Source organism: Salvia splendens, chromosome 5 (genome assembly GCF_004379255.2).
Source record: "Salvia splendens isolate huo1 chromosome 5, SspV2, whole genome shotgun sequence".
NCBI classification, from domain to species: Eukaryota; Viridiplantae; Streptophyta; class Magnoliopsida; order Lamiales; family Lamiaceae; genus Salvia; species Salvia splendens.
Genome location: NC_056036.1, coordinates 12,231,566 through 12,257,200, shown reverse-complemented (window position 1 = coordinate 12,257,200; position 25,635 = coordinate 12,231,566). Strand labels below are relative to the sequence as shown.

Below are 25,635 nucleotides of genomic sequence, written 5' to 3'. Positions count from 1 at the left end.
TCCAAGTTTTTTTGGACGAAAATACCCTCAATACCTTAAAATATATATATTTTTAATAAATTTATCATATACTCATATTTTTTTATAAATATCTTTACAATATATTTTTATCAAATTTTCTAAATATAATTTGACCTTAAATATTATCACTTAATTTTGTGACATGCAAGTAAAATTGCTTCTTCAATTTTTTATATTAATTTTTTTTAAAATTGAATAAAGAACTTTTCTTTAATAATAAAAAAATTGAATAAAGATCTTTTTATAAATATATTTACAATATATTTTTGACAAATTTTCTAAATATAATTTGACCTTCAATATTATAATTTAATTTTGTGACATGCAAGAAAAGATCTTTATTCAATTTTTTATTATTAGAGAAAAGTTATTTATTCAATTTTAAAAAAATTAATATAAAAAATTGAAAAACAATTTTACTTGCATGTCACAAAATTAAGTGATAATATTTAAGGTCAAATTATATTTAGAAAATTTGACAAAAATATATTGTAAAGATATTTATAAAAAAATATGAGTATATGATAAATTTATTAAAAATATATATATTTTAAGGTATTGAGGGTATTTTCGTCCAAAAAACTTGGAAATAATAAAAAGGACCTAAAATGAAACTAACTCAAAGTTCACGGACCTAAAATAAGATTTTCAAAGTTCACGGACCTAAAATGATACTTTGGCAAATTTCATAGACTTAAAATGATGTTCCCTCATATATATATATATAATTTTTATAAAATGTACTTTTATTTTATTTTAATTAATAAAAATTTTATTCCATATTTGTTTCAAATTTTTCTTCTGTAAATTGCTTAATTCTGTAAATCGTTAAATTTGTGAATTTGTGATTACAATTTAATTCCATAAATTGTTAAATTTGTGAATTTGTGATTATTTTAATGTGGGAAGTCTTAAATTGTTAAATTTGTGAATTTGTGATTATTTTAACGTGGGAAGTCCGTCGGGATGTCCTATATGCAATAGCATGTCGGTATGACGTGGCATCCGCAATAGAAAGTCTGTATGACGTGACCGGGGGTGTTTTTAGAATGTCTACAGGGATGTCCGTCGGAACATCCGCACCACTGTGTATGCCCTAATAAAAAAGAAAAAAATAATGTAGACTGGGTTGGGATTGAATGGAATAAAATTTTGAAAGGAGAGAGCAGCTCAGACATCCAAGGAAGGAAAAAGCAGCATATGCTCTCAAGCCTGGCGAAGGCGAAAGCACTTAGGCGGCCACTGCGAATGTTTTGAGAAACAAGCCTTACATTTAGCATCATTGCGCCCTTATATCTCAAAATTAAATCACCGGTAAAATAATACTGGATGGGTTATATTATAATATAGGCGCATCTGAATGCAAAAGCTCAAGGGAAAACAAAATAAGCCAATGCCAGAATCTCAGCACCCTGTGAATTTGCTATCGGCAACGTACAGCGCTGAAAACACCATTGAAATGCAGTGCACCAGCGACTCTAAAACGTTGCCTTTTAATTGAAACAAAAACTTTACTAAAAAGGAAACAACATAGTAAACATAAGATCAAATCACAAGGCTCAGAATAGTTAGTAATTCGCATCAACAAGCCAATAACGATGGCTCTCATAGTTTGATGGTATATAATTCGACATCACTGCCTGATTCGAATAAATCATAATTCGAATCCCAAAAATTGCAAATAAAACTAGTTTGAAAGAGGCCTCAGAAATATTCGAGATTAATACATCAAGGAAATCAGATGGTACGGACAATTCTCCGTTCATCACCGGCCAAATAAATAGATTTAACAATTCAACAAACTTACATACGGTTAGTTGGGCGAGGGAGAGAGCAGAGGTAAGGATTTGGATGAACACGCCTGACGAGTATTTAAAGGCTTTAGGCCATAAACCCTAATCGTGTATTTGTATATGGTCTTGGATTCACTATATTTGGGCCTATCGATTTTTCATGTTTTCTGGCCCATTAGGAAATTGAAAACATCCATTTAGGAAATCGTTCCAGCAGAGGCTTCCTTTAATGCTCCATACAAAAAAACTAGGTAGACAGTGAAATGCCGCTGCGGAATCAATGAAACCGTTAAAGCATCTCCAATGGAAAAGGTAAATGAAGAGGTAAGTCATATAACTACCATATTTACCTTTTCTGCATGAAAAATCATTCTTATTAGGCCATCCGCAATGGGGCGGACGATGGCACGCCCGACGGCGCGCATCGTCCGCTCCCGCATCGTCCGCCCCATTGCGGGTGCGTGACATAGGCCGCGGACGATCGTCGCGTCCTATACTAAGGGCGCAGAGTATAGCGCGGACGATGCCCATCGTCCGCCCCATTGCGGCCTACGCGGACGATGGCCGCGGATGATAGGCCATCGTCCGCGCCATCGTCCGACCCACTGTGGGCTACGCGGACGATGGCACGCTGTTTCGTTTTTTTATAAATAGAGTTCATTTGTAATTTCATTTCACGATTTCACTTTCGAAACTTATTACATTTACATAATTACTACGAAATGGATTCAAGTCCCAATAGTCCTATGTTTAGCGGAGAGGCGCGTTGGCCGGGTACAGAATCCGGCGAATATCGTTCGTTCGACGCTGACACCCAGTACGATCCCGATTTCAGTACGGAATCGTACGGGTTGTCTGACATGGAGCCGTCTCCAAACCGACCAAGCGCTCCCTCCCGCCGTGACGCCGCATCGGCCGATCCCGAACTCGCCGCGACCGCTTCCGCCCCAGCCAAAAAGAAGCGGAACCGGCAGCGGGTGCAGAAGTTGCCGCCTCCCGAAAATTGCGATGAGTACGCCCCCGGCCGTACGAACTACACCGACGACGAAACCCTTATTTTGGCCCGGTGTTGGGTAGATATATCGGAAGACCCGATTTTCGCGAACAACCAGAGGCAGGGCGCGTACTGGGAGCGCATCGCCTGCCTCTACAATGAGGCCAAGCCGCCGACCGCGTACAAGCGCAAACATGAGCAACTCCGCAAGCACTGGGATCAAGTGAAGAAGCAAGTGAACTTGTACGCGGCGGAGTTCGATAAGTTCACGCGGGCACAGGGGAGCGTCGAGAGCTTGAGCGACGTGCGCACTAAAGCGCTGTTGTCGTACCGGTCGATGTACGACGACTTCAAGCACGAGGCCATTTGGGCTCTCTTGAGGGACAAGCAGAAGTTCCAAGGTGGAATTCTGCACACTGGTGCGCCGAAGAGGATGAAGACCACCGAAGCTGGTGATTACACGAGCAGCAGCAGCGGCAATCACCCGGTTGACCTCAACCGGACGTACGTGGATGAAGGGAGTTCCGCCACACCGGTGTCCTCCCGGCGTCCGCCCGGCATCAGGGGAAGGCGGCCGCGATCTCATCCTCGACCGCTGCAAACCCATCTTCGTTCCCGAAAACGCTCCCGACCCAGACGGCCATCGCATTTGAGTCGTTGACAACAGCGGCGATGGCGAGGACGTTATTGCAGACGCACAAGACCCTCAACAAGTGTACCGACCCCGACGAAGCCGAATATCTCCTGGCATTAATCGATGAGCTGCGTCGGAAGTTGGGAATTGCACCGACTTAGTTGTTTTTTTTAAGTTGAATGGTGTAACTTTTTTTATTAATGTGTCGCCATTTGTTATTTAGACGTTTTTTATTTACCCGTTACTTGTTATTTGAAAACATTTAAATTAATTAAACAAAACAATAAAATGATGATGTGGCGCGCCATAGGGCGCCCCACTACAGGTGGGGAGGTAGGAGGATAAAACTGATGACGTGGCGCGCCTTAAGGCGCCCCACTGCTGATGCCCTTATACCTTTTTTTCCATTTTGATGGAGACATAAAATCTTATAACTCTAAAATCTTATAACTACCATATTTGCCCTTCTTTTCACAAAAAACCATTCTCCAAGGAGAAAGTATTATACTTTATGGATTTTAATGCATTTTGTGCTATTATTTTATTTTTAAAAATATGATTTACGTTTTTATATATCTTTTTTCCTTCAGAATGTTATTTTTTTTAGAAGGGTATATTTCACTTTATGAGAAGGTAAATAGATAATATACCTCTTTTATTTAACTCTCTATGTTTGAGATGCTCTTATACTAGTAAATCCTAGTAGAATTTTATTTATTAAAACTAATAAATCAAATGAAACAAAATACTATTATAATGGTAATATTAAATGATTATAGGATGACTTTAATCAAATTTCATTTATCTTATAATATTAAATGATTGTCTCCAGCCCTCTGAACAGAAGTCCTAGGTTTGATTTCATACAAGTTTTTAGAAATACACTGAAAAGTGAATAAAAAATAGTAGAAGATGAATCATATTATTTTTATATAGTGTTAATTTTATAATAACAATGTAAGTGTGATAAAATTTGTGGAGCATAATATTTATTAATGGATGAACGAAAATTGCAAAATTGAACGACTATTGGTGGACGGATGGAGTTGTATTTAGTAAGTGAATCACTTGAAAGTTCAAATGTTAACTGAATTTGGCTACCTAAAATCTGGACAAAACAAATGAAGAGGTCCATATAATTTTATATTTATTTTATTATATTCTTATAAAATTATTTTTAATAGATTCATGTGATTTTATTTTTGACTTTGTTGGGGCCTTTGTAAAACGGATATTATAAGGCCAATTTTTTTAACTTCAAATTATTTTGAACCCCGATCTTTTCGTTCGCTTTTCCTCATTTAGCATAAACTTTGTCATTCAAGGGTTTGTTCTGTTTTGGTGTCATAATGGTTGTGCGTGCTGCTCTTGTGACTTGGTTAAGACCACATGATAAATTTTTATTTGAGGGCAATTGTTTAAAGTCACTCCTATTATGGTTTGGAGGTTTTGTATTGGTTAATACCCTATGAGGGTTCGGTTTGCAAGATTGTATCCAAAATCAAATTTGTAGTGTGTTTGATTCATGAGATTCAACCCACAACTCAATTCTAGATGGATAATCATAGGATAATTAGTCATAGCTAACCCCCTATGACTAAAATAATCTCACAACTCAATTTTAGATTTTATCTAGGTATTATTTTATATTGTAAACCGAATACCACCTATGATTATGTATGCATGTTGGATTATTTATTGAGTATTTTGTAGTGTGTTACGGAGAATGATGATTGTGTTATGAGGGCTCTTTTTTGAATATTTTCTTGCAAAGGTATGAAAATTGAGCATTATCTTTTTGGATTATTGTGAAGGAATAAAAATGGCTAAGTGTTGTAGATTAGTTTCAAATTTTCTTCAGTTTTTGGTAAAACTAATCAATGGAAATTATGGAATGCAATTTATATTTTTAGCGTTGAATTTTATATATTGGTCTCGATATATTATGTGCGAAATGATATTTGCACATGATATGATGTTCTTATGAGGGTTAAGGCTCGATTTGATTTCTCGATGTGTTGAAATTTACATTTGCCTTAGACGGATATCCCACTCGGACATTCACTAGGACTTCCCAAAAACACCTTCTGCCACGTCACTAGGACTTCCCATCCCACTGCCACATCACTAGGACTTTCCCTTCACAATCCGCCCTTCCCACTAGGACTTCCCGCAATAATAAAAAAGCACAAATTCACAAATAAAGCAATTTACGTTTAAGGAAATAAAATTTCAACACGAATACAAACGGAAAAAAATATCAACTTCATTAAAAAAAACATACATGATTTGAAAAAAAAATTACATAGTAATAAAATAAAAAAAAATAATAACATCAACGTCAACCCTTCCGCGTCCAAACATGGGCATCTGTTTGCCGCATGTCGGCAAATGCACGCATCCGCTCGACCTCTCCATGAGGTACCCCCATATTCACATTCGCGGTGGCCACGCCGTGACTTGGACCTGCACCCGTATCATCTTCATTGGTCCAATGAGTTAGTTCCGCAGCTTCATTTTCGACAATCATGTTGTGCATTATGATACATGCGTACATGACATCGCCGATGTTGGGAATATATCACTGCCGTGCAGGACCCTTTACTACCGCCCATCGACTCTGGAGCACACCAAATGCCCGCTCCACATCATTGCGCGCTGCTTCCTGACGGCTCGCAAAGTATGACTTCTTTTGTCCGAGCGGATGCTTGATTGTCTTCACAAAGACAGGCCAGTTTGGGTATATCCCATCCGCCAAATAGTATCCCATATTGTGCTGGTTGCCGTTGGCGACGAAACTGATGGCGGGACCAATGCCATTGCACTGAGCGTTGAACATGGGCGACGACTGGAGAACGTTGATGTTGTTGTTCGACCCGGTGACTCCAAAATAAGCATGCCATATCCACAGCCGGTAGTCAGCTACATCTTCAAGGATCATCGTGGGATGCTTGGCTTTGAAGCCGGTAGTGTACATCCCCTTCCAGGCGGCGGGGCAGTTCTTCCACTCCCAATGCATACAATCTATGCTGCCCAACATCCCAGGGAACCCGTGCACCGACCCATGCATATCTATCAGCCTCTGGCAGTCTTCAGGGCTCGAACTCCGAAGATACCGCTCCCCGAATATCGCTCTCACGCCCTCGCAAAAATTCTGCAGACACTCGACGGCTGTCGACTCACTAATGTGGAGGTACTCGTCGAACATGTCGGCCGTGCCTCCGTACGCCAGTTGTCTGATTGCGGCAATGCACTTCTGTAAGGGCGTGAGTCCGGGTTTGCCAACTGCATCCTCCCTGATCCTAAAATACAGATATCTTCTCTCTAAAGCACCCACGATATGCATAAACAGCGGACGATGCATCCTAAAACGTCGCCGGAATAAGGCATCCCCAAAACGCGGCTGCGGAGCGAAGTAGTCCTGATACAACCGAATATGTGCAGCAATGTGGCCACGGGGTGTTGTAGTTCGACGACGGATCGGCCGATGTACCGCCGCCTGCTGCCGCCGCTGCTCCCTCTGGTGTAGCAGCCTATCTATCGGCTATCGCACCTTCCACAACGACCTCCAATTCATCCTCACTATCACTAGGCATTCTAGATATACTTGAAAATAGAGATGTAGAGAGAGAAACTTGTAAACACAAGTGGTGCGAATGAAATGAAGTTCAACGAGCCGTAAATATAGAGTTAAAAAAAAAAATTAAATACCGGACGTCCGACCCACGCCACAATGGCGGACGTCCGCCCGCCCGTCGCCCGCACGTCCGAGGACATCCGACGTCCTTACGGGACGTCCGTATCCGAGTTGAAACGCCACAATGGCGGACGTCCCGGTCGCCCGTCGCGGATGTCCGACCGTACGTCCGCCATTGGAGATGCTCTTGTAGGAGTATCACCTAAAACTTGATTGTCTATTTATTCAACTAAACTATATATTGTAAGGGAACAGAGCAACTGTAGCACTTAAAGAAAGCAAAAGTATCAAATATATATTCTATTTATTGCAACTTTTAATCTATAGTAATTTTATACTAATATTTTAATATCTGAGGATATTAACAGCTTGATATATATTGGATATATATATCAATTTGTTTTGCATTTATTATTTAAAATTGTAATACAAATATACAATTAGTTTCTTTATTCAAATTCAACTATTTGTCATCATACTAGGGTATTAAAAGTTCGATACATCCGAACACGTATGCACATGTAATATATATTGAAACGGATGTATTTCGTCCATATTAATACTTCTAAAGTCTTAAAAACGAAAATGAGCTTAATTATTGATAAAAACACTAGATCAGAGATAAGTCTCATAAAAAACAGATAAGTCTCCAATATATATAGAGAGTAGTATTATTTAAAGCAAATCAGTTTAATTCTATGACAGTTCTGCACATAGTAAAATTTTCTGCTTTTGTTTACTTAGTTAGTTATCATTAATTATTAAACCAGTGAAATTTTATTTACAACTTTTGTTTACTTTAAGTTACTTGATTAATCAAAGGAATGTAGTTTAATTAATTAAAGTATATGTATATTTTCATTGTAAGAATAAAAATGAACTCAACTAACAAAAAATAGCTAACTAAAAAGGTGGATCTTAAAGATAAAATAGTTTAAAGATTATATTTTGTTAAGTTTTAATCAATCCTGCAATTTAAAATTTTGATGTAATTTTTTTTTGTGTTCAATCGTATATGATGCGATAACCTAAATTTGAGTTCATATCTATATTTAGATCTTCATTTTCATAATATTTATCACTTTGACAATACACTAACACATATTTTCATAATATTTATCAGTTTGACAATACACTAACACATATTTAATCATATTATCAATTATCAGCAATATATTACATATATCGACTTGAATATTTCATAGTGGGATAAATTAAAATAATGCTAAATTTCATAATTGTTTTGCTGAATTTTAAAGTTGGGAGGAAGTGAAACATATTCAACAAATATTCATATATTTTTGAGCAATTTGTTCTTTTTAAAGAATATACTGCACCAATTTGGTCAGTTTCATAATTTTTAAAATGATCAATTATATCATAGTTTATAATTGTCCCATAATTGAGTTACTAACTTATAAGGAAAAACATGTAAAATGTGGAAAATAGAAAATACTAATATGGATAAAACATGTGACCACTTATACAGTATCGTCCAATTAAAAATATTATAAAATTCATAATTTGTGATTGATCATAATTTGATCAAATGGATTAATTTAAGGCCTACCAATCGTGAGCTTTCTACAACTTGTAAAGCAACAGCAGAGACGGAGAAAGAATCCATCCACCAAAACATAAATTTAATAAAGAGAGAACAAGAATACTGTGGGCGCCTTGGAGTAAAAATTCTTCCAATTAATCGCAACCCTAGCTCATCTTCGCGTCGTTCTGGTCACAGCCTTCGATAATTGGAACAAATCTCGACAATTAGGGTTTCTCTGCTCTTCTCAACATGGTTGGCGCTCTATTTATCAATATATTTGGTGGATGTTATCGGTTATTGCTCAATTCTTGTTAAAGCTTTAATCTCCAGCTTAATATGCTTAATACATAAACTTCAAAGTATTTCAAACACTATATAAGCCGTAATTTGTGTTCGAAGTGTCATTGATGGTGTAATGATTTGCTCAAGTGAATTCCTCAGTTAGTTTGTTTCCCAAAACGAGCTGAAAATTAATCCACTTGTTCGTTTTTCTTCTAGTTTTATGCACAATTGATTACTGATAAGCTATTTATTGGCAGAACAAGCTGGGCAGAGGGCAGCGTGACAAAGTGCAACAATTCATGTCTATTACTGGGTCGAGGTACCTTGATTACTCAATTTTGGACTTGAATTTCTGTCCAATTTCTTGATGAAATTTGTCCTTGTTGTTACCTATGTGCTTCTTTATGCAGATTTCCCAATGGGCTTAAGCTGTCATTTTTTTGTTTATTTTTTGGCCTTTGGGGGTGTGGGGTACTTCATGGTTTCAATGAGGTTCTGCCGTTTCTGGTCCTTTCTTAGTTAAATTAAGGATAACTATATATCAAACTGCATCAATATAGCGGTTGATCTCTTTACTGACTATTTGCTTTAGTTATTGATGCTTTAGTATTGGACTATCCATATCATGCTTGGGATAAATCATTCACTAAAATACTCTTTACCCTTTGATACCATCTTACTAGGGGTGTGATTTAATTTCCACCCATTTTCTTATCTGGCAATTACTAGAGGGTAGGACACGACCAAACTTCAATTTAATTAATCCATTGGTTTTCACTTCTTTGTCCTTATAACGTTGTATACTATTCTATGCACTTCAATTTGTATATAGTGATCCTGCAGTTTGGCTACTATATATATGCAGTGAAAAAGTTGCTGTCCAAGCATTGAAGGCTAGTGATTGGCAATTTGAAGGAGCATTTGACATATTCTATAGCCATTCCCATGTAAAGTCTGCTGCTGACACTAGGCATTTAGAGGAGCTTTACAATAGATACAAAGGTAATCTCTTAATTTATTATATTGTGATGACTGCATTTTGTCTTCCTAATTTTTGTCCAACATCTTCATTTTTGAAGTCGTCTCTTTGGGAAGGCTTAAATTGGGATAGTCCATGCAGCCCCTATAATATTTCATGGGGTGCGCATAGTGCATTAACTTTCAAAGTTGGTTCATCTAGCCCCTTGATTGGACAATTTCATTTGCTAATACACATGAACATACACTTCATAAACACTAGGATCTTTTCACACACTTGCTGTCTATTTTTGAATTGCAATTTAAAAAATTCAAGTAACAATAAGAAAAGCCTAAATTTGCTCCATTTCATCTCCTTTATCTGATCTTGTTCTGACACAAGAAGGCTTTCATTCTTCATAAAAATGCATGAGACATTCAGTCTTCATTTTCTTTTTGGATGTTCCCTCTCTCACAACCAAAAAGAAATCTTGGCCTCACACATTGGACCCAACTGCAGTTATCTGTAACTCTGCCAGACTATGAGACTATAGGAAACCGTGCTTCCAAAAACATACACAATTAAATTAATCCTCTTTGAATTGAGGCATGCCACACGATCATGTTTGTCCTTCTAGATCCTATTCCTTACCTGTCAAATGTATTACAAGTTGTCTTATTTTTCAGATCCCTATGCTGATATGATTTTGGTTGATGGAATTACCCTCATGTGCACTGACCTTCAGGTGATTGAGTGCCTCTCAGTTATTTTAATGTTTGGAGAAGAAGATCCATGTCTATCTTCTTTATATATTTTTTACAGAGTGTGAATACACCAGTAACATGCAGAATGCTTTTCTTTTACTAGGTTGATCCTCAAGATATTGTCATGGTAAGTTACATCTGAACTTGTGTATCTAGAGTTCTATAATTTCTCAATTTTGTGGGATTGCTTATGCTCTTTCTCGTGAAGCATATTATCTTTCGTTCAGTGACTGAGAGTCTAAAACCTTAGTTGGTTGCTTTTGTTTTTAGTTCTTATTTGTCAATCATTTAGCACCATTGTACCAACTACCAACTACCAACCCCCCACCCCCTCCCCCCGCACAAAAAAAGAACAAAGAAACTCTGGTTTTAACAAAGTAGACACTAAGTTGCTTGGTCAGTACTTCTCTTGAACTTATAGCATCTTCATGTGATAACACTAAGGAATCATATTTCTACAAATAGACTTCAAATTTGCTTGATCAATGGTTCAATAATAATGTTTAACAACATTCAAAAAGGTTTTATGTGACAAAGATATGGTTGAGGCCTTGGGGGGACAAAGATATGGTTGAGGGGTTCTGTGTTTTAGCTACTACTTATTGTATTATAATTAAAAAAAACCTTCTGGTCTGTTTTTAATGCACACAGTGTATAATTTCTATATCTATTAGTACTAAAGGGTTTCAACTTTCAATATAAGGATCATGGTAGTCGTATAGGATAGTATTAGACTAGTGACAATAGTCAGAAGTACAGAAGTTCCTAATTTTTTGTACTTTTACAATTTACAATGATTATTTGGTTGCATAGGATTCTTTTCTACAAACTGTAGGCGCAGGATATCAGTATTCTCTAGTGACAATCACCAAAAAGTATCTGAAGCTGTTATATATTGGTTAATGTTTTTCACCTGAGTGATTTATTATCTGAGTGATTATTATCAAGTGAAATTTTGGTTTAAGGGTGGGGATTTATTCTCGAGTGACTTGTGTACATTGCCATAAGTTAATAGGATATTGGTTAATTTGGAAAAGCCTTCATCAAGGTAAGCAGAACAGGTGGTCCAGATACTAATAACATAAGTGCTGTTGTTAATATTCTCACATTAGTTAATGGGACTGGTTATGAAAATTTTGGCTGGTTATGTATTGTGACCAAGAAGATAAAGATAAAATATGTAAGTTAGTTAATATCAGGATTATATCTATTCCCATTTATGTTTCAATATGCTATGTTCTGTAGTTGGTTGTCTCATGGCATATGAAGGCTGCTACCATGTGTGAATTTTCAAAGCAAGAGTTCATCACTGGATTGCAATCTCTTGGGTGAGTATTGAGTACTCTTTCTGAAGCTTCTTATATTTATTTATCTTCCTTTCCCTTGAACACCTTGTGCTGATGGCCTTTCACAGGATTGATTCAATGGAAAAGCTTAAAGAAAGGATACCATTTATGCGTTCTGAACTGAAAGATGAACGTATGTATTGTTGTCTTGCGACTCTTGTCACTAGTTTAGAAAATAATTTGTGTATCCAATTCAGTATTTCATTAGATGGCTTCTTAAAATCCTTTGTGTCATTAATATTGAATGCTATATGTTTTATTCCATGACCTGTTCTCTAATCTTTTCAGCAAAAATATATTGCACAATGTAGAACCTATTTTCATGCTTAAAGTTTGAAGAAATTAATGATTTGATGCTTAAAAAAAGTTTCTTGCTAGTACTGAGCATATCTCCTTTTCTGTTGCTAACTAATTCTTAATAATTTATCCAGAAAAATTTCGGGAGATCTATAATTATGCTTTTGGGTGGGCAAAAGAGAAGGTAACTTTCTGTACTGAATTGGCCCTAATTAACTAATCTTGATCATATTTGATGAGAACTACTTAGGCAGCCTGAGAAACCATATTTATATGATTGAAATTTGAAAATGTAATTAGTTATGTGTTAATTGTTTGCCAACTCTGCACCACTAAGCATGGGAATGCAATGACTTAAGAGTGTTTTAATCCCTTCACCATTTAAAGAGATAAAGGCTTCATCACTTAAATAGATTAAGGCATGTGAGGATATGCTATTACACAAATAACAACTTCAGACAGACTTAGTGTGTACCACAATCAAGGTTGTCAGGAGCGCAAGGCGCGCCAGTGCGACGAGGTGAAAATTCGGATGTTTGTGCCTTTTCATACTAAATCAAATATATATATTGCTCTAATGTTCACAATATATCAAAATAAATTTAGATGTGATTCACGTGAACAGAGCTCAAATGGAAAATAGAAAATATCAAAACAATTCATAACTCAATATAAATAATTGACACCAATGTCAGAAAATAGAATTTTTTCAAAGCAAATTGCATAAAATAAAACAAATAACTGAATTATATATCATCTGACTCAAATAATAGTCCTCTTCTCCTTCGTTGGATCCAACCAAGTTAATATTTTCATTTTCATTTTCATTTTCATCATTTTCATCCACAAGTGTATAAGTAGACTTAGAGCTTAAAGCATTTTCCTTTGTATTTGCGCTGCCTCTAGTATGGTTCCAACGCACCAGAAGCTCTACCAACATCTCTTCATCTCAGTGAATCATAAGGCAAAATCATATCTCCATCATCCTCCATCCAGTGTTGTTAGGGTCGCGGGTCGGTCCGGGGCGATGAGGCTGGAATCCGGATCGCGGGGCGCCGGGGCGAATTGATAGTTTAAAAATTGATTTAACCCACATCTGCATTCTTTTTAATATGCAAGTGTCTGCTACTAATAGATACTAATGGGTAAAGAAATTTTACTAATAATAAATCGTATGATAATATGAAGTGTACCTAAGTTATTATATATATAGCCTTCTTATAGTGAAATGGTGTAATATACATACAATAGCTTGCCTTTTGGAAGAAAGAGAGAGAGAGAGGCATATAGATACTGCTTTAGTAATTTAGAATAATTTGGAAAGACGGGTGATACTTTTGAGATAGTAAAAAGGTCACATGCTTCCTTTATAAAGCTGGAAAAGTAAGAAAGTGCACAATTGTCGAGGAAGAGGGAGAAATAGATTTATTTAAGAAGCTGAAAAAGTAAAGCATTTCTCTTATACGTTCGAACTGGCTATCTTCTTCGTCTTCCTCTACCTTCTTCCTCGCCCTAGCCGCTCCAACTGCCCCTGAATCTCGACCCACCCACCCACCCACCCACCCACAATGGGGCGACTTTGGTCTCGACCCTTGCGACCCACGACCCAAGCGCACCCCGGCGCGATTTTGACAACACTGCCTCCATCCTACCAAGTAACCATTCATTACCGTCGTCAATTTCACTTAGGAGTATATGAGCAGTGGTGTCCTTTATGTTGAATCTACGCTCGAGTGCTCTATTGTACTTCACAAACACCAAGTCATTCAATCGTTCTTTCGCCGGATGATTCCTTTATGGATCTAAAAATGAAAAGAAAAAACAAATGACATGTATAAGAGGAATTGGAGGGCTTACATGGAATTTAGGCAATCTCTAGTGTAAAAGAATGTAATCATTGCTTATATTTTTTAGGAAATTGTTACATGTCATTTATTTTCCTTTTCATTTTTAATTTGATACATAGCAAAAAGAGGCATCATCCGACACAAGAACGATTGAATGACTTGTTGTTTGTGAAGTACAATAGAGCGCTCGAGCTCAAATTCAACATAAACGACACCGTTGATCCTATACTTCTAAATGAAATTGACGTTAGTAATGAATGGTTACTTGGTAGGATGATGGAGATGATGATATTGTCTTTGAAAATAATTCACTAAAATGGAGAGGTGTTGGCAGAGTCTTCTGGTGCGTTGGAACGAACCATTTTACCATATTAGAAGCAACACAAATACAAGTGAAAATTCTTCAAACTCTAAATCTACTTATACTTTTGTGGATGATGATAATGAAGATATTAACTTGGTTGGATCTGATGAAGGAGAAGAGGACTATCATTTGAGTGAAGATGATACTCCCTCCGTCCCCTGAAAATAGAGACTCTTTCCTTTTTGGTCCGTCCCTAAAAATAGAAACTTTCTATTTAAGGAAAATTTTCTCTCTATAATGAGGTGTCTCTCATTTTCCACTAACACACTTTTATTCTATGTCTCTTACTTTACCAATTTAGCATTAAAACACGTGTCATTTCTAAAGTTTTTATTTTTAGGGGACAGATGTAGTATAATTTAGTTTTTTTTTATGTTATTCAATTTGCTTTGAAAATTTTCTATTTTCTGACAATGTTATCAATTGTATTTTTTTTGAGTTGTGAAGTGTTTTTCTATTTTCCATTTGAGCTCTATTCACGTCTAAATTTATATATTTGGTTTATTATAAACATTAGATCTATATATTTATTTCATTTAGTATGAAAAGGCACAAATTTGTGGTCTCGTCGTCCCACGCCCTAAATTTTCATCTGATCGCCCTGGCGCGACACATGCTTCTGTCAACACGGGTTTACTACCCCCTCCGTCCGCCATAGGGAGTCCCATTTATGGGCGGCACGGATTTTAAGAAATGTTAAGAAAAGTGGGTGGAAAAAGTTAGTGGAATAGGGGTCCCGCTTATATATATTAGTTTTAAATGAAATGTGAGTGGAATGAGTTAGTGGAAGGTGGGACCCTATTACCATTTATGGTAAAAGTGAACCGGGACTCCTATTCGCGGACGGACTAAAATGGAAAAACGGGACTCTTATTCGCGGACGGAGGGAGTATATCTCACTAGAATGGATTATCTGCCAGAATTAATACTGCTGGTATAAAAATGCTTGAACATTGGAAATAGTCTCTGTGTATTCATTACTTCAGTCTGGACATACCTTCCTACAGCATAAGCACCAAGATCTGTATAAATCAATATTGCATTCGGCTCACATGTTGTCTTCATCTTGAAGTACTTATTCTAGTTCGTAATGACACCCAGTTCTGTCCATCTCCAATTTCATCTTATTAGTCTCTGGTTGTTTGGTTGAACACTTGTACTGCAAGCCATCACAATTCGTTCTTCATGAAGATGGATCATAAGTCATGTATCAGACTTCTTTGTAAGTTTAACTTCCATTTCAGTAATGAACTCTAAATATCTGTTAAGTACAGGGCCAGAAGTCTTTGGCATTAGATACTGCAATTGGGATGTGGCAGTTGCTGTTTGCAGAAAAGCAATGGCCACTAGTTGATCATTGGTGCCAGTTCCTGCAGGTAGAACAACTTGTCTCTTGAATCTTCATATTGGTGAATGGGTTACTCAATTATGCCACGCTAAGAAAAAATTGGTGTTATTTTGCTTTGAACTGAAAATATAAGTAATTCTCACCCATAAGGGTGAGAGATCGGGGTTGGAGTCCTGTTCCCATTCTTCAACTAAAAAATGATGATGAAATCTTAGGGAGTTTTTTTTTATTCTTCCTTTTTTTTAGAAAGAGTTTGATTTTGCTTTGATGAAGGATTTGATATTTTTGATATATAAGTTAGAAAGGTAAAAATATGTTTGATTATGTTTCCACGTTGTGGTTGATATGCAAAGATGAAATATTTTGTGGTTAGTATGAAGAGAATAATATTTAAGGAGCAGGTCCTACTGTACTGTAATGATGATAAAGGATTAGAAAAGTGAAATCAAATATTGAAAAGGAGTAAATCGTGTTTAGAGTGTTTTGCACAGTAGATAATTGAGAAAAATGGGATGGATATTAATATATTTCCTTAGTCATTTTTATCTCATACCATTGTAGGACTTAACTAAAGTTTTTGACATATTTTTAAGATACATTTGTTGATTAAGATTAGTCATTCAGAAGGTCTTTCAATTTTCCATATTATAATTTATATTTTCCCTCAGTCTCAGGAAAATGATTTTTGTACTGGTTATGTGTTGTTGATACATGAGTGGTTATTTGCTGATTCAGGCTAGGCATAACAAAGCAATTTCTCGCGATACCTGGTCCCAGCTTTTGGAATTTGCAAGGGTAATTGATGAATACAAACTCTCTTGCATATCTTCCTATTTCCTTCCCCTGTTTTATTATGTTACAGTTGTGTGCTCATTGAGTCATTGCACTCTAATTCTAATCCAAATTTTGACCAAGCATGTCATCACTATTTGCATTACCACCTGCAAGTAATAGAAGGAAATGACCTAAAATTTCGGAATCTGTACACGGATGTGTCAAAACATCAGCAGCTTCAGGTTGCATTGCATTGGTTAGCCAAAAACTTGCGCCAATTACTGACTGTTCTGGATTTTATTTGTTCCATTAATGCAGATAGTGGACCCTGCATTGTCAAACTATGATCCAGAAGGGGCTTGGCCGTATCTGATTGATGAATTTGTTGACTATTTGACTGAACATGGCATAATTCAGAAGGGCAAGTTGAATGATTGGAGCTACAAACTGTGATTGCCTAGTTGTGTATTAAATTATTCTGAGTTTCATTTTAGATTGATGATGTAAAATTGAAAAAAAATGAACTTAAAGCAATTGTGAGGTATACTCTGGGGCATGTTCACACATTGATATCTTATTTTGAATCGTTAACAAGTGATGCAATGTATTTTGTGGAAGGAAATATGTACTCGGTGGCTCTTGCTCTTATTTTGCCCTTCCTAATTCCTAATGCGATCATATACGAGTATTTGGTATTTAGGTTGAAGAGTTCGGCCGAATCTTTTATTTCTGTTTAATGTTTTTTTATTCGTTACCGCAATAGTATTATACTACTTTCTAAATATTAGTATAATTTAAATTTGTTTCAAGCAATGTTGAGAAATGAAAGGAAAAGAAATGTTGAGAAATTATTGAAAAACTGCAGTTCTGCCGGCGATTACAGTTGCTTTTAATGTTACTAAGAAAATGAAAAAAAAAACAATAAAGAAATTTAGACATGGAAATACTAAGCAATTGGATTATTATTAGGGCGTATTTAGTCATATGGGATGATTACTGGTACGTAGAGATACTGGGCATGGCTTCACAGTTCGCAGTATGTTCACTGTTGCATTGAGAACGACGCGATTACGAATTGTCTACTCTTGGCTGTTTATGGACATCCTGCCCCGATACTCCATAACATGCTTTTGCATCAATCGTAAGAGGTTCGTATGGAGTGCATGCTTCTTTGTAGGATGAATAAGACGATGATTTGTCTGTTTCCGAATGTGGAACCTCGTACACTCATAACCTAGTTTTAACCTATTTCTCTTTGACTGTGCTCTATAAACTGTTGATGAAAACAATTGTGAACAGGTTTAACAATTGTGCCCCTATTTGTTTGTCTTATGAATGGAAAGATTAGTTCATGGTATTGAAAATTCAGGAGGACCGGACGCCTTTTCAGGTTTGTTTGAAGGGTCGGCATCTGACTCACGTCATTTTTGCGGACGATCAGATTTTAAGACTGTTGAGGCATTTTCTAAAATGTTGGAAGATTTCTATGCAAGCTCGGGAATGAAGGTTAGTACTGCAAAAACTAATTATAGAAGTTGTGGGTGTGATGGTGGTGCATGATCTAGGTCATTACCTCAATGTTCCCCTTTAACATAAGAAGGTGAGTAGAGCTAGTTATGCCTATGTCCTAGATAAAATGAAGGGCAAGATAACACCATGGAATACGATAACTTTCTTTCGCATATAGAGTTACCCTAGCTTAGTTGGTTTTAACATTATGTCGCTTTCTTTCACACATTATGCGTGCATGCTCGGTTCTATAAATCTTGGGTGATGATGCGTGAACATGGGCTTTATTTTCTGACTTTAGATGGTCCTTTATCTGAAGTGGCCACACTACACATTTCTGACTATCTACTCTTTAAAAAAAGTGGACTATTTTGTTGATGGTTCAACATGGGAATCGTCTAAGTTTCAACATCTTCTTCCAGAACAGTTATTATGAGACACAGAGGAAGGGTTAAGCATTCTGGGGTCCATGTATTTATTTATTTATTTTCTTGTAAATTAGAATAACTTGGCTCTTATTCTTCCCGCCTCTGATCTACATTAATTATTATCTAATAGACTCGTGGAAATTCGACAATAGTAATAATACAATAAAGATATACTTCCTTGATTGCAATTAGATTATTACACATGCTTCACGGGTTGCCGCTAGCGTTCACATCAATGCATATACACATGGAATATAAGAATACACAAAAAATAAACATAGCTATGTCCAGTTGTACCATGTTGTTATACTAATCATTAGCATCATAGCCCGCCCGCCATCAATAATGACTAATTGCCAAACAACTATAAAAAAGTAAACCCTCAATTAGTATTACATTTACACCCCTATCTCATTCCAACTATTTTTTTGAGCTGTCCATTCCAAATGTCTCATTTTATTTTAGGAAATAATAAGACATTATATTGTGTCATGATTAGTTGCCATTTAACTTTTCTCTATTAAAAATAAGACGATTCTAGTAGGACAAATGGAGTAGTAATTTCCTGGTGGTGGGTTGAGTGTCCGAGTAGTAATATTGCCAAATAATTTAAACATGGGCAGCCTGTTCATTCCATTCCCATAGAATGGTGGAGTATATAGACAGATTTAGGCTTCATTTAAATATCTTTTTGGGGCCATTAAATAACAGTAGTAACACTAATTATTTTTCTTGGGTGAAGATATTATGAGGAAAAGGGCAGTGTTGATAGGCTGCAATTACCCGGGCACCAAGGCGGAGCTGAAGGGCTGCATTAACGATGTGCGGCGGATGCACCGCTGCCTGCTCGACCGATACGGTTTTCCGGCGGAGAATATCGTTGTGCTCATCGATACAGAGGGTAGTGCCGACGCGCAGCCCACCGGCAGGAACATACGCGCCGCCCTCTCCGATCTGGCAGCCTCCTCCCAGCCCGGCGACGTCCTCTTCGTGCACTACAGCGGCCACGGCACCCGCCTCCCGGCCGAGAACGACGAAGACGACGACACCGGCTATGATGAGTGCATTGTCCCCACTGACATGAATCTCATTACTGGTATGTGTTACCGATTCAACGTCCCACATTAGTTGTGAAAGCAATCGATGTGGGGTTTATAAACTAAACAATTTAGGATGAGTATATATTTTAATAAAAGTATTACTTACTTTATTGAACATTGTAGAAATGAATTACTCACCCACTTAAGGTTTTCAACTTCTTGTGTTGTCTATAATTAGATGACGACTTCAGAGAGGTGGTGAACAAAGTAGCCGAGGGAAGCCGGATCACCATCGTCTCGGACTCCTGCCATAGCGGAGGCCTAATCGACGAGTCCAAGGAGCAGATCGGCGAGAGCACAGGCCGGAACAGAAGGAAACAACAACAACACAAGCAAAAATGCTCAGGATTGAAGAGCTTCCTGTGCACGGAAGTCCAGCAAGAAGAAGCAGCAACGGAGCACCTCATGAGCAAATCTCTGCCGCTGTCGACATTCATCGAGATACTCAAGCAGAAGACGGGTAAGCACGACATCGATGCAGGCAAGCTGAGGCCGACCTTGTTCGACATATTCGGCAACGAGACCACGCCGAAGATCACCAAGTTCATGAATGCGGTGAGGAGCAAGTTTGGAGGGCGTGATGGTGGCGGCTGTATCACAGATGGTGGGATTCTGATCAGCGGATGCCAGTCCGACGAGACCTCTGCGGATACCAGCCCCGATGGGGACACTTCCCGAGCATACGGCGTGCTGAGCAATGCGATTCAGGTGATAATCGCGGAGACGGATGGGAGAGTGAGCAACCGGAAGCTGGTGGTTAGGGCGAGGAAGATGTTGAAGCGGCAGGGCTTCACGCAGCACCCTGGCCTTTACTGCACTGATCAAAATCTGAATGCTCGTTTTATTTGCTGATTTTTTAAAAGCCAATTTAAATCTGGACCGTTGATGGATTGAATTGTAACCGTTTGATCAATTAGTTAGTTGATTGTTTTTCCCCTTTTCCCTTTTAGCCGAGAAATTAAGGCTTATGTTCTTTGTAATTCAGTTTCGATCTCTCTCAGCTCAATAAAGATTTCTCTCTCAAATCTAATCATCCTTCTTCTACAATTCTTGATTCCAAATTTGTTTACAAATGGGCGCCGTCCGGTGGGAAGCGAGCAATCGGAGAAGATGGCTGCGAGACTTGAAGCAGAGAAGTTCACCGGGAAAAATGACTTCGATTTGTGGTGGATGAAGATGCGCGCGATGCTCATTCAACAATGGTTGTCGGCGCCACTTGATGGAGAGAAGGAGACGGCTGCGGCAGATTTTGATGAAAAAGCCGTGGCGAAGCGAGCTGAAATTGCGGCGAAGGCACACAGTGTGGTAGTGTTATGCCTTGGTGATAAGGTGCTTAGGGAGGTCGCCAAAGAAACCACGGCGGCCGGAATCCTTAAGAAACTCAAGAATCTGTATCTCACAAAGTCTCTCGCCAATCGACTTTGTATGAAACAATGGCTCTATTCGTACAAGTTCTTGGAGGAAAAAGGTGTAATGGAGTAGTTGGAAGACTTTAATAAAGCGATCGATGATCTTGAGAACATCGACGTGACAATTGGTGACGAGGATGAAGCAATTCTCTTCCTCAATGCTTTACCCAAATCCTATGATCATCCACGTGATGCATTCATGTATGGGAGGGAAGGCACTATCACATTCTTGGAGGTGCAATCTGCCTTAAGGGCTAAAGAGCTACAAGCGATTGGAACCAGAACAATTGACTCTGCATCCGAGAGCTCAATATCAAAGGATCTAAGGGCAAGAAACCGTTCAAGAAGAAGAATGAGGGGACCAAGCAGCCGTGGAATGATCAGAAGAAAAGTAGAGTATGCTTTTGGTGTAAAAAACCGGGGCATCTCAAGAAAGACTGCTACGGGTGGAAGAAGAAGCAAGCCACGTCCGGAAATCAAGGTACAAATACCTCTGACTGTATTGAATCAAGTAGTGCAGCTGAGGTGTTAAATGTGATGGAAACTATTGATGGAGCATCTTGGATTATGGATAGTGGTTGTAGCTTTCATATCTGTCCCAATAAGGAATGGTTTGAGAACTTGACTGATGCAGATGGTACTGTCACTCTTGGCAACAATCAAGTGTGTAGTATAAGGTGAATTGGGTCTATTAAGCTCAAGATGCAGAATCAGTGTGTGAAAATACTTAGTGAAGTTAGGTACATACCAAAAGTAAAAAGAAATCTGATATCTTTGGGTTCACTAGAGCAGAAGGGTTGTTCTTTCTTTTCATCTGGTGGAAAGATGTTAGTAAAGAAGGGTTAAGATGTGGTCATGATGGCTGAGAGAAGGGGTAGCCTATACTATCTTGTTCTTTCTTTTCATCTGGTGGAAAGATGTTAGTAAAGAAGTGTTAAGATGTGGTCATGATGACTGAGAGAAGGGGTAGCCTATACTATCTATATGCTTCTGTTATCAAGGTGCATAAAGATGAACAACTAAATTTGGTGAAATCTTCAAGTCTGAAAGTTCAGCATGAAAGATTGGGCCATCCAGGTCTTGGAAGTGTCAGGGAGTTGGTCAAAAAACATATTATCTCATCTGATGAATCACAAGAAGTGCAGCCTTACCAAGACTGCATCAAAGGGAAATCAACAAAGCTACCATACCTTGCTGGTAAGCATACCTCTTCCTCCCCTCTGGATTATATATACAGTGACTTGTGGGGACCAGCACCAGTGAATACTATATGAGGAGGCAGATATTACATGACATTCATTGATGATTATTCAAGGAAAACTTGGATATATATTTTGAAAGAGAAATCAGAGGCATTTGCTAAGTTTAAAGAGTGGTGCACTGAGGTTGAACTAGAAAAAGGCTGCAAAGTGAAATGTCTCAGAACAGATAATGGACTTGAATATTTGTCCAAGAGCTTTGATGATTTCTGCAAACAAAGGGGGATCAAGAGGCATAGGACAGTTCCTTTGAACCCTCAACAGAATGGAGTGGCTGAAAGAGCAAATAGGACCAGTGTTGAGAGGATAAGGTGTATGCTATTTTCTTCAGGGCAGGGAAAAAGGTTCTGGGGGGAAGCAGCTTCTACTGTTGTTTATCTGATGAATAAGTGTCCCTCAAGCAGCATCAATGGTGATACCCCGGATTATAGGTGGTTTGCCAGACATGCAAGTTATAGCAATCTGAAGATCTTTGGCTGTAAGGTTTTTGCTCATATAAAGCAAGGTAAATTGGATCCCAGCTCGGTGGTAAGACGCTTCACCTCTGACCGTTAGGTCGGGGGTCCGAGTCACCTCGGAGGGTAGATGGGGAACCATCGTTGATCCTCCTTTTAAAAAAGAAAAAAAAATTGGATATCAGGGCATTAATGTGTGTGATGTTGGGATACCAAAAAGGGGTCAAGGGGTATAGATTGTGGTGCATAGAGTCTGGAAACCACAAAATAGTGATCAGCAGATGTTATATTTTTGGAAAATGACATGCCATTTCTGAATAAAGGGGGTTCCTCTGATGGAGTTAGAATTGTAGCAGATGATGGGACTGATTTTGAGGTGGAGCCTGCAGATAGGCAGTTTGTAATTCAGGATCCAAGTGAGGAGGATTCTGATACAGACACTGATCAGAAAACCACTTAAACAACTGGGAATTCTGCTGATAATTCTGATGTTCTAGTAAATGCTCAAGAGGATTTAAGCAATTAACAGCTAACAAGGGATAGAGTCAGAAGAGTTGGGAAGCCACCAAACAGCTTCTCTGATTCTGAAATGGTCTTTTATGCATTAGTTGCTGCAGAAGAAATTGAGCTTGAGGAGCCTCTCACATACAAAGAAGCCATGAGAAGCAAAGATAAAGACAGGTGGATGCAGGCAATGAGAGAAGAAATTGACTCTCTGATCAGAAACAAAACTTGGGTTCTTGTGGAAAAAGTGGAAGGCTTGAAGTTAATTACTTGCAAATGGATTTTTAAAAGGAAGATAGAAGCAGATGGCTCTGTCAGATTTAAGGCCAAGCTGGTGGCTAGAGGATTTACTAAAGAATATGGGATCGATTACAATGAGGTATTTTCACCTGTAGTAAAACACAGTTCCATCAGAATGATGATATCAGTTGTAGCAAAGAACAACTGAGAGCTTGAACAGATGGATATGAACACAACTTTTCTTAATGGTGAGCTGGATGAGACTATTTACATGGTCCAACCTGAAGGCTTTGTTGTACCTGGGGAAGAATTGAAGGTATGTAAGTTGAATAAAAGTCTCTATGGCCTCAAGCAAGCAAGCAGGCAGTGGCACAATAAGTTTAACTCTCACATGTTAGCTTGTGGTTTCACCAGATCTAAGTATGATTCCTGTGTGTATTTCAAGAAAAAAGGTGGAGTATCAGTGGCCAATCTATTGTTATATGTAGATGACATGCTCATTGCAGGAGCTTGCAAGAAAGAGGTGGAGCAAGTGAAAGAGGATCTGAGGTCTGGTTTTGACATGAAGGACCTTGGATCAGCTAGAAAGATACTGGGAATGAGCATAATCTGAAATAGAGAGCAGGGGGAGTATTTGGCTTGGTCAGTCTGATTACATATTAAAAATGCTGAAGAGATTTAATATTGATAATCTGAAGGAGAGTGCAACACACCTCTGGCACAACACTCAAATTGTCAGCCAGCCAGAAGCCTCAAAGTGAAAGAGAAAGGAAGGAAATGGAGGTAATCCCTTATGCTAAGATAATAGGCAGTGTAATGTGTGCAATGGTCTGCACAAGGCCAGACATTGCACAAGCTGTGAGCTTGACCAGTAGGTTCATGGCAGATCACGGAAGAGAACATTGGCTGGCACTCAAATGGCTTTTGAGGTACCTAAAAGGTGCTGCAAGATTGGGAATCATGTATGGAGGAAACAAGATTCATAGTGGTGATGCGTTGATGGGTTTCTGTGACTCAGATTATGCTGGAAATATTGATAACAGAAGGTCACAGACATGGTATGTTTTCACCATGTTTGGTTTTGCAATAAGTTGGAAATCAAGTCAGCAACATATGGTAGCCTTATCAACAATTGAGTCTGAGTACTTGGCACTTGCAGCTGCTATCAAAGAAAGCTTCTGGTTAAAGGGTCTTGCAACAGAACTTGGAGTTCATCAGAAGTGTATTGTTGTTGGCTATGACAGTAGCAGTGCTATTGCACTTTCTAGACATCAGGTATTTCATGAACGGAGTAAGCACATCGACGTGCGCTTACACTTGATCAGAGAAAAGATTGAAGAAGGAGAGGTTGAAGTATTTAAGATCAACACAAAGGTTAATCCAGCTAATATGCTTACAAAAGCTTTGCCGAGGGATAAGGTGGAGCTGTGCAGAAACTTAATGATGCTGCAGAAATGTGATGAGGCTGGATGACTGAGCAAGGTGGAGATTTGAAGATGTATTTGCTCAAGTCAGCCTAGCACAACACTTGGTCAAAATTGAGAAGGAAGGATTTAAAAGCCAATTTAAATCTGGACCGTTGGATAGATAGTTGATGGATTGAATTGTAATCGTTTGATCAATTAGTTAGTTGATTGTTTTTCCCCTTTTCCCTTTTAGCCGAGAAATTAGGGCTTATGTTCTTTGTAATTCAGTTTCAATCTCTCTCAGCTCAGTAAAGATTTCTCTCTCAAATCTAATCATTCCTTATTCTACAATTCTTGATTCCAAATTTGTTTACAGTTTGTTTCATAATTTTTGTATTTAGTTTGCTCTATCTTGATGGGTTTAAACTTTTTTTTTTCATTTTTCGCTATTATTGCGTCTAATCCTTTGCATATCTCACTTTAATTTCCGTGCACCCTCAACCAGACAGTTACGATCCTCGACTGGTACCTTAGGGAACCCGTTTTCTCTTCTTTGTGATTTCTCCCACGCGATTCTTAGGCTCGTGATACAAGTTGTAAAAAGATTTATTTTTGCTCACACAAAAAAAGGTATCAAATGAATCGGACTTGAGAAACATT

At 38.0% G+C, this 25,635-nt stretch overlaps 2 protein-coding genes and 3 non-coding genes across 6 annotated transcripts; 2 read left to right on the top strand and 3 right to left on the bottom strand.

Annotated features, from left to right (window-relative positions):
- Positions 1-1,187: 1,187 nt before the first annotated feature.
- Positions 1,188-1,309, bottom strand: LOC121806079. Its single transcript, XR_006051614.1, has one exon. It is a non-coding gene; the product is annotated as a small nucleolar RNA SNORD14 (small nucleolar RNA).
- Positions 1,310-1,576: 267 nt separating this feature from the next.
- On the bottom strand, positions 1,577-1,663 carry LOC121806060. Its single transcript, XR_006051598.1, has one exon. It is a non-coding gene; the product is annotated as a small nucleolar RNA snoR116 (small nucleolar RNA).
- A 57-nt stretch (positions 1,664-1,720) lies between these two features.
- Positions 1,721-1,795, bottom strand: LOC121806062. Its single transcript, XR_006051600.1, has one exon. It is a non-coding gene; the product is annotated as a small nucleolar RNA snoR117 (small nucleolar RNA).
- A 6,925-nt stretch (positions 1,796-8,720) lies between these two features.
- Positions 8,721-17,282, top strand: LOC121804659 (DCN1-like protein 1). Its single transcript, XM_042204289.1, has 11 exons — positions 8,721-8,937; positions 9,225-9,286; positions 9,833-9,969; positions 10,612-10,670; positions 10,793-10,816; positions 11,935-12,017; positions 12,104-12,168; positions 12,467-12,516; positions 15,818-15,919; positions 16,627-16,686; positions 16,984-17,282. Exons 1-11 carry the CDS (start codon positions 8,935-8,937, stop codon positions 17,116-17,118), a joined length of 780 nt encoding a protein of 259 aa, XP_042060223.1. The 5' UTR covers positions 8,721-8,934; the 3' UTR covers positions 17,119-17,282.
- A 1,858-nt stretch (positions 17,283-19,140) lies between these two features.
- On the top strand, positions 19,141-25,303 carry LOC121802853 (metacaspase-4-like). 2 transcript variants are annotated; one of them, XM_042202550.1, is made up of 3 exons: positions 19,141-19,251; positions 19,345-19,698; positions 19,881-25,303. In XM_042202550.1, exons 2-3 carry the CDS (start codon positions 19,350-19,352, stop codon positions 20,552-20,554), a joined length of 1,023 nt encoding a protein of 340 aa, XP_042058484.1. In that variant the 5' UTR covers positions 19,141-19,251; positions 19,345-19,349; the 3' UTR covers positions 20,555-25,303. The 2 variants fall into 2 exon arrangements, with proteins under 2 accessions (XP_042058484.1, XP_042058483.1); XM_042202549.1 differs by having other exon boundaries at positions 19,160-19,698.
- Positions 25,304-25,635: the final 332 nt, after the last annotated feature.